Below are 9,432 nucleotides of genomic sequence, written 5' to 3'. Positions count from 1 at the left end.
AATATCCACTTCCTTCTTCACTGACACCCTGTGGCTGCAGTGGTTACAATTTGCAGGAAGTACCACAGCAAATCATCAAGGTTATTTTATCTATACTTCCTCAAGGAGAAGAACAACAATATCATAGTAGTGCTATAACCACAGAGGCATGAACCATCCTGGTTTCGATAGATAGTGCCATACTTTAATATTAAATGGACAATGTCAGGGATTCTTTCCTTAATGGCCTTATGTGGGAGTCCATCATGCAGGGACAACAACAACTCACTAACAGCACCATGGTCTCAGTGAACGGTAAGCATTGCCTTCCAAGTGCCTCCCACACTGACAATGAAATGATAGAAAAGGTGTGGCCATAATAAAAGACAGCAAACCTCATGGGAGTGGGTGGTGAGAAAACACCAAACAAAAGCATAGCTTGCAGCCCAAGCTGCTCGTTCACTGCTGGACAGGTTTTGCGAGAGGACCAGTAACTGTTGGCATAAAGATGCAACTAGCACTACCTCTTAAAATAATTCCACCACCAAAGCTGTGGCACCATACTGGCTCTGCAACTGTTTCAAGGCACAAAGGTACTCGCAAATCTATCCTTTGAAAGAGTACATTAAATTTACAGCACAGAAACTGCCCATTCCACCCAGCAAATATGTTGCACACAAACCATTTCCTACTTAATTTTCATGCCGCCCTATCACCATGTGATTGTCCAGATTCTCCGCAAATACATCTATTTTAGTAAACCTAAACAATCAAATTAATGGTATATTTACAAGAAAATAAACTTTAATAATACTGTGATTCAAGATTGAAAAAAAATTAAGGAGTTACCTGTTGAACAAAAGCACATTCATCGAAGAAAAGACTGCCAATGAAAATGAAAATTGCAACAAACAGAAGGCCAGCCATCAACTTGCAAAGGCAAAAAGATATTCCAAAGCACATACTCCTTGGAAAATAAGACTGAGGTGTATGGGAAGTCAGATAGACGTGTCTCTAAAAGTTGCAACACAGATCAAAAAGAGTAATATAAGAAATGGTAGTTGATGTTCATATCATTGAACATCCCAGAAGACATTTGCTCCACTTCTACAGCCAATGAAATACTTGTGAAGTGTGGTCACTCCAGAATGCAACAATAGGGATGAAAGTCCTGGGATCCTACAGTGTTGGACACAGCCAAATTATCACTGGCCTTTCACAGGTGCTAAATGACCTGGGTGCTTTTGGTATTTTTCAGTTGTTATCTCAAGGAGATATGCATTGTGAACATCGGCAAAGAAATTAATTGAGAGTTGGGTGAAAATAAGTATGAAATGTTGCAGTTAACTCTTAAAATGTTACATAAATTACATTGGAGGACATGCAATGAAAATTTTTTGAAGAAACACTTTAAAACTTGGCGATTTTTGTAGTTTACTTTTTCCTTCCCGGACTCTTTGACTTTTTAGAGGCAGCACTTTTGTTCTTTCTCTCTTGCTCTGCTTGGAGAGCTTCCATTTCCGCAATTTCTTTTTGCTTCTTCATTTCCTCCTCAATAAGTTTATTTCTGTATGATTCTCTGAGTTGAAAGATGTCTTGCCGAGCTTCATCTAAGGTTGCCTGCAGTGTAAATACAACACCAAATTGGACATTGTCATTAACATAGAGCAATACTGGGACAAAATACCGGAAGACACCAATAAACCTGTATAATGGCCATGTAACTGAGAAATGTAGATAAGTGTGAGCAGCTTTATTTCAATAAGAAGAATAGAACAGCCACATACTCCTTGGAAAATAGAGCTTGAAAGGCGCTGAGGTATATGGGAAGTCAGATAGACATATCACTAAAAGTTGCAACACAGATCAAAAAGGGTAATATAAGAAATGGTAGTTGATGGTCCTGTTATTGAACATCCCAGAGGAAGACTTTTGCTCCACAATTAGCCTTGATTTTGGACAAGCTGTTCCAATACAAATCTGATATAAATCTGGCATCTACCAGCCAAAGTGGAATAATGCGCGGGAAGAGCAGATTCCACCCAATCACCCTGTTTATTCTACTCTCAATAATAAGCAAAGTGATGGAAGTTGTTGTGGACTGAGTTAATAAGAAGCACATACTCAACAATAACCAGCTAATGGAGTACAAATTCAACCAGGATCTCTTAGCTCAGTACTCACTACTGTGTTGGTACAAAGCAGAACAATGTTCTCAATTTCAAAAGTGAAGTGAGGCAAAAGTGATTCCTCCTAACATCAAGACAGCATTTGACTGAATATGCTTGAAGAAGCCCTAGTAAAAGTGAAGTCAATGAAGATCAGAGGATGGGTGGGGTTATAACCACTAAAAAGATACAGGCGACTGTTGCATTACGGGGCAGGGTTGTGTTCCTAGAAAATGGTCCATAGCGTGATTTTCCATAACACAAATCTGCATCATCTGCACATGTGTCAAGAAATGCAGGTTGAAAAAAATAAATCTTGTATGTATTTATTTTTTTCACATAAATTCTGTGGGAGTGAATTTTATTCTGTATCTCAAATTTCTGGGTAGTGATTTGTGAATTCTGTAAGGGTGACGTTCTATTGCCCGAATGGCCATAATGCGGGGGCCACCCGCGGTGTGATTGTTTGAGGTCAATCACCAGCGCGTCACTATAGGAACTCTTCAGGACGGTGTTCAAGACCCAGCTATACTCAGCTGCTTCATAATGACCCAGCTCCACAATCGCTTAGAAATGGGGATATTTGCAGATGATTATATTTCCAAATCATCAGATAACGAGGCAATCCTTGCTCTCATGTAGAAAGAGCTTTATAACATTTAGACATGGACTGATAACTGTCAAATAATATTCGTACCACTTCTAGGCCCGAGAATGACAACCTCTAATGATAAAATCTAACCCTTGACATTCAACGGAATTACCATTATCCAATCCCATACCATCAATATCCATTAACCAGAAATCTAATTGCAGCAGGCCAACTGCTAGATGATCTGCCATATCTCATAGCTTTTTGAAGTCTTTCCACCATCTGCAAGGCAAGTCAGGTAAATGCTCAATTTGGCCAGATGATTGCAGCTCCCACACCACAAGGACACAACAGCCTCCAGGACAAAGCAGCCTGGTTGATCAGCACTCCATTTGTTAAATTAAACATACACTCACTGTGTTTGCTCTCCACAAGAGAATATCTTTCATTATCTTTTCAAAGGTGAGTGAGATCAGAAATATGGGCCATAATAATAAGAACAAATTACATTTATATAGCAGTTTTTAAACACCTGATCCCCTCATTCCCATAAGCTTCATGGGAGTATTACCGAACAAAGTCTGAGGCCATGTCATGTGAGAAGTTATTAGGAGAGATGATCAAAAGTTTGGACACAAAAGTAGGTTTAAATGAGAACCTAAAATGTGAAAAGAAAGGCAAATGGGTGGAGGGTGTTTAGGTAAGGGATTCTTAAGACCCCAGCAGCTGAAAGCACAGTGATCAGTGGTGGATCAATTAATATGGAAGGTGTGCAAAAATCCAGAATTGGAGAAGTGCAGATATTTTAGAGTTTTGTGGAGGTAGAGGAAGTGAGGGAGATAAGAGCAAAGACACTGAAGGATTTTAAAACAAGAATGAGAATTTTAAAACTGAGATGGTGTTTAACCAGGAGCTAATGAAGGCCAGCAAACATAGGGTTGATGGATGAATGTGATGTTAGGATACAGGCAGTGAAATTATGAAGGGCAAGTTTACAGAGTGTGGAAACTAGGAGATTGACCCAAAGTCTATTGGAGTAGTCAAGAATGATGTTAACAAGTAACAATCAGAAAATTTATATTGAATTTAATAAATCCAGCAGGTAGTTCAGAAAATGAAATTGCCCAGAGGGTGATGAGAATTTGGAATTTACTACCACAAGAGTTGAGACAATTAGATAAACATATGGAAGGTAATAGATGACTGGTGGGATATGATTATCCCACCATTGGGTTGATATTCCTGTTCTGTGATCTAAAGTTATATAAATGCAAATGTAAAATGTTGGTTCTTGGTGCATTGCTCTTAAGGCTGTTGAACAGTTAATTTGTTGAGTGATGGGATTTTACCAGCTGTTTTAAGAGCTACTAGAAAAAGTGCAAACATTATTTAGATGCTTGAGTCTAGAACTGGGACATAATAAACATAAGAAAAGATTGGACCTTTATTTTTGAAGCTATGAGTGCTGATAGGTGACATAAAAGAGCTTTAAAATGATGAAAAGTTTATGTGGAGAAGATGCCTCCACTTATGGCAATGTTTGAGGACAGAACAGTTATAAATAAATCTGTTCCAGTGGTACTTGAAGGAGTAGTTGTGGTTTAAGGTAAAGCTGGATGAGAACATGAGGAGGAAGGGAATAGAAGGATTTGCTGATGGAGCTGGATGAAGTAGGGTGGTAAGAAGATAATACTCCATATGTGGAATTAGACTGCCCTAACTGCATCTGTCCATATACTTCTTCCTTTCTTAAAGCAACAGTCAATGGAATGTTGTGCCTCAGTTTACAAATAGATGAAGACAGAGAAAACATGGATAGGAGAGCTTTAGAGGGATATGGGCCAAATGGGACTAACTGAGGAAGACACTTTAGATGGCATGAACAAGTTGGGCTGAAGGGCCTGTTTCTGTGTGGTATAACTCTATGACTATAAAGATCTACACTTGTGCTGGCACTTTCCTCTGAGCTTCATTTGTTCCACTAATGGACATTTGACAGAAAACCTCTCTATGCCTCAAGTCATGATGATGGAAGAAAAGTCCTGAAGAAATATTTTGCAATTGAGACTATCTCTTTAATGCAAGGCCTGAAAATGAAATTTTGCAATTAAAGTAATTCTTAGGTTTATATAATAAAAATAGAGTGGAGAATGGAAAAACATGAGGAGCAAAAGAGAGAATGAAAAAGAACTTGCATTTCATGACTCCAGGATGTCCCAAAGCACTCTACATCCAACCATGTACTCATGAAGTGTAATCACAATTGAAGGGTAGGACACATAGTCATCAATATGTGCACAGGAAGGAACCACAGACGATGACTGGAATATTACTTCTCTTGATGTTGATGAAAGTATAAATATTGGCCAGTAGACAGTGAGGAACTCACTATTTCTTTAAGATAAAGATATAAATAAGAAGATAAATAGAAGCAGGAGTAGGCCACAAACTTTTAGGTCTGCCCTGCCATTCAATAGGACCATGGATGATCAAGTCCTTTGTCAACTTTGCGCCCCAATTACCATATTTCCAGATCTGCTTCGGATCTAAAATACTATCGATCTCAGGCTAGCATTATGTCTGCTGAAGAGAAAGTTCATGAACCCAGTTTAACCTCACATCGTGGAGGGCAGTATCTCTGACTGCTTGCATTACTCCTTGGTATTGCCAGGGAATGCCAGCCCAGATTTTGTGCTTTACTGAAAGGGACTGAAATTCCTCTGGAGCATACCCACACCTCAAGAAACTGCAGTGGTTCAAGAAGGCAACTCACTACTACTTTCTCAAGGGCAATTAGGGATGGGCAATCAAATGCTGGGTCAGCCTGCAAAACTCATATCCCTTGAATGAATAAAAAAAATGCTGTAACAAAGCAGGGATTTTCTAGTTTGCAAAATATTTTTGGAATAAATCACTTCACCTGCAAATCCTCATACATTTGCAGATGCTGTGCCTTCAGTTGACGCCGTGTCTGCCTTTCTCTCTCTCGCCGCTCAAAGACTATCTCTCGCCTTTGGCGGAAATTGTGAATTTCTTCTGTCTTAATCTTCTCTCGTTCTTCAATAATTTTTTCATTCTCCAGAACTGGTTCAGGTAGAGTCGACCTGTTGAAATGTGAATAATTCACACAAGTATTACCTGCTTGGATTATTACCTGTGAGGGGAAAAAGGTTCTGCGTGGACGCATTGATTTGATTTTAGAAGCACATTGCTGCAATTAGAGCCATAGTCATACAGCACAAGAGGTGGCTAATTAGTCCACCTTGTCGTGCTGGCTCTTTGAAAGAGCTATCCAATTAATTCCACTCTTCTGTTTGACAACTGCTTCTTATTTCCCCAAGTGTTGTGCTACTGAAATGGGTGGCACAGTGGGCAGCCAGTAGCGCTGCTGCCTCACAGCTCCAGTGACCCGGGTTCAATCCAGATGTTTGTGCTGTTCGTGTGAAGTTTGCATGTTCTCCCTGTGACAGCATGGGTTCCCCTGGGTGCTCCGGTTTCCTCCCACATTCCAAAGACATGAAGGCAGGTAAGTTAACTGGCAGTTGTAAATTGCTCCTTGTGTGTTGGTGAGTGTTAGAATTGGGGCGGGAGGAGAGTTGATGGGAGTGAGGAGAGAATAAAAATGGAAGTAGAATAAATGGGTGCCAGATGCTCAGCGCTCAAGGGGCACAGGGGCCTGTTCTGGGCTGGATAACTCAGAAAATGGACTGCACCCAGAGTGAAATGCAATAAAGGCCATTTCTGGGTTGTTTCAGGTTACTTTAGAAGTTTGACTGGGCGCTTCAGCATCTGATCCCACTCCTGCATGAATTCCACACACCAATGCTGTGCAATGCTCCTTTTGGACAAAAATTAGACCAAGTTGTCCTGGGAGAAACAATTGTTGGACACACCCAAGGTATCTACATTTTATTGCCACAGCACTGGATTGGAAATCCTATAAGATAATAGATACTTTTAATCCCAAAGGATCCCTCATTAACCACAACATCTCACCCATCATATTACACAAGGCCCAAGACCTCAAGACCTGACCATCTGACTCTCCGATGGTTTGGAACCCCTAAGGCCCTGACCCACAGCCCTGGGTCTACAATGTCCATGAACTGTTCTTTTCCCTGATTATCCGATTGGTCCAGTCTCCCAAACTATTCATTCCTTGAAGCTGGTCCCAATCTCCACCCTTCATCACCCCACCCAATTACCTGATCGCTGCCACCCACCCTTCTTGCAGAGCCCCTCCAAACCTCAATCTTTCCTGCAGGACCCCCCCACCCCCCCACTATTCCTCCTGACTATTTAACTTGCTCACTGCTCCATCCCAGGCCTTCAGTGAGTGAACACAATGGATCACCTGGAGATATTTGGCCACACATCTGTAAATAAATACCTTACATAGTGGGTCCATTTCATTAGTTTAATAATATCATCACTCTCTACCAAACCCTCAGATCTTGCCTTGGTACCAGTACCATTTTTAACCAGGCAAATGTGCATTGCTCTTTCATTTGTGTGGGAGGTCTACGACAACAACTATCTAGCACATCCATTTGGAAGCTCTAGAACTTCCACACTGCACATATTTACACCGCACATTTCACTCCACAGAAGGGGAACGGTTATCCTTAAGATGCCTGCAAGGCTCTGGCATTGTAACATTAATTTTCTTTAGGCATGAAAAGACCCCAAGACCTTTTGTCAATTAGCTAGAAATGGCTCAGGTGTAGATTGTGGACTTTTGTATCCTTGGGGACATTACTGCCATCCCAGTAAACTGATGGACATGTCCCCAGGAGTTATGATGGGCCAAGGGGAGGGCTGTTCCCTTCTGTCTCACTTGAACTGGTGAAGACTGTCAGAATTTTTAGACGCTGATATTTAGCAGTAATTGGGAAGGTAAATGGAATTTTCTTATATGGTGAGAATTGTAAAATTGGGTTGCACTTTCGTTCAGCCACCTTGTCCTTCACTCCTGTGTAGTTGCATGCATTTAGTAAAAGGGTGACAATAGAATAACAGATGCCATGGTCGACTCAAAAGCATCACCTTGAGGTAAATGGCCACACAACTCTATATAAGTACCTGACATATTGGGTCCATTTCATTGGTTTAATAATATCATCAGAGACTTGTGAATTTCTGTCAACAGCTGTCGATTGATTTTCTTGAATGTCCTGCAAAACAACTACAAGACAGTACAAATGTCATGTCAGGTTGACAGATTACTGAGTTTAAAGACAAAGGCTCTTCTGACCCACCGATATACATGCTGTTCATGTATTTATTTCAGTTTTCCTCTGTTCTATTTTAATTTAAATATTCAGCAGTCATGATCAGAATAAACAGCTTTTGAGTCTGTTATTCTTCATCAAAAGGTTTGAATTTAATGTTAATGCATCCTCCTCATAGAATGCTGAATATTGGTAAATTAACATCCCAGACAATACTTGTGACTTACAATGAGTATAATTCTGAATCATATAAAACTTATGGATTTTATTAAAGTTCTGTAAGTGCCTTTAACCAAGTAACATGCACGTCATATAGAATGCTGTGAGACTGATCATGTTGACAGGAATCATACATTTAACTACGTAAGATAACACAGTTTGTGCAAGTTATATGTATCAATGACCAAAAATATCTGCAAAAATCAAACAATTCCAAATGCAACTTCCAATGTTTACCTTTGTAACAGTGCAGAGGTTTAGGATGTCTCATGAGTACCAAAGCCTTAAGCTTCCTCACAGCTGATAGATGGAATCACACTGTCTCTGCTGCAATGCATCACAGCGTTAATTTCCCACATCTTCCCAATGGTTACACTGGGAAATCTGCCCATTGAAATTGCATCAGTGTTCAGCAACTCCATCCATTTCAGTGGAGAGGAACAGTTGCAAGGTAGAGAGTTATGTTTTGGGGGCTTTTTTAAAATTAAATTGATTTAAATGCATATTTTAAGTGTTGGATTTGTTTCTTAATTTTTTTTAACAATTAAATGAAATAGTATATTCAACTCCTAATAGTTTTTGAATGCATTTTCACAGCTTTGTCAGCTGGTTCAATCCAGGGACTTGGCTTAACTAGTTGACAAAGCATTTCTGTGGGATTTATAGTCAGAAGGTTCTGGGTTGTTGAGAGCCTCACCAATCATGTCGGAACTGGCTGGACCAAAAAGTTCCCAACAGGGGATACATTCAAGATAAGAGGGCTTTAGTAGGTAGGTGGATAATAAGCATAGACAGATCAATACTCCAAGGAAATTCCAGACCATTGTTAAGAACTTAAGTCAGAACCCCAAAAATATACTTCAGGTTCAGGTAGTTCCCATGATTTAGGTGAGCATACCTTCAGAATTAAGAAGGCAGATTCCTCAAGTGGGAGAATGGATTTTACTGTCACATCACAAGTCTTTTGTAATTACAATACAGTCTTTCAAAACTGCAGATGGGTAGTTTGTCAAAAGGTCTGTTCCTTCTGCCACTTATACAGGGCTTCCGCACACTCCTGATGCATGGACGCAAGGTTCTCACTACCATATATTACAAAGAAAGCTCCATCTCTTCTTTGGGTGGTCATGGGCCAGGGATTCTCAGGAGTCAGTAGGTTTATTGCTTTTTTCCCCCAAGGAAACTCTGAGCACACACTTGAATTTTTTTCTCCCTCTGCCTGGTAACTTCTTCCCATGACAGA

General features: G+C 40.2%; 1 protein-coding gene across 1 annotated transcript in view; it reads right to left on the bottom strand.

The window, feature by feature from the left end:
• Positions 1 to 1,413: 1,413 nt before the first annotated feature.
• adgb (androglobin) overlaps positions 1,414 to 9,432 on the bottom strand; it is a 166,317-nt gene continuing 158,298 nt past the window's right edge. Inside the window, exons 36-38 of the mRNA XM_052011225.1 lie at positions 7,822 to 7,924; positions 5,660 to 5,843; positions 1,414 to 1,599 (exon numbers count right to left, since the gene is read on the bottom strand). Of these exons, the coding sequence (XP_051867185.1) occupies positions 1,414 to 1,599; positions 5,660 to 5,843; positions 7,822 to 7,924 (473 nt within the window). The remainder of the gene's footprint in view (positions 1,600 to 5,659; positions 5,844 to 7,821; positions 7,925 to 9,432) is intronic.

The sequence above is a fragment of the Pristis pectinata genome, chromosome 3 (genome assembly GCF_009764475.1).
Source record: "Pristis pectinata isolate sPriPec2 chromosome 3, sPriPec2.1.pri, whole genome shotgun sequence".
NCBI classification, from domain to species: Eukaryota; Metazoa; Chordata; class Chondrichthyes; order Rhinopristiformes; family Pristidae; genus Pristis; species Pristis pectinata.
The sequence above is the reverse complement of the archived record's forward strand: the minus strand, read 5'-3'. Positions and strand labels throughout refer to the sequence as shown.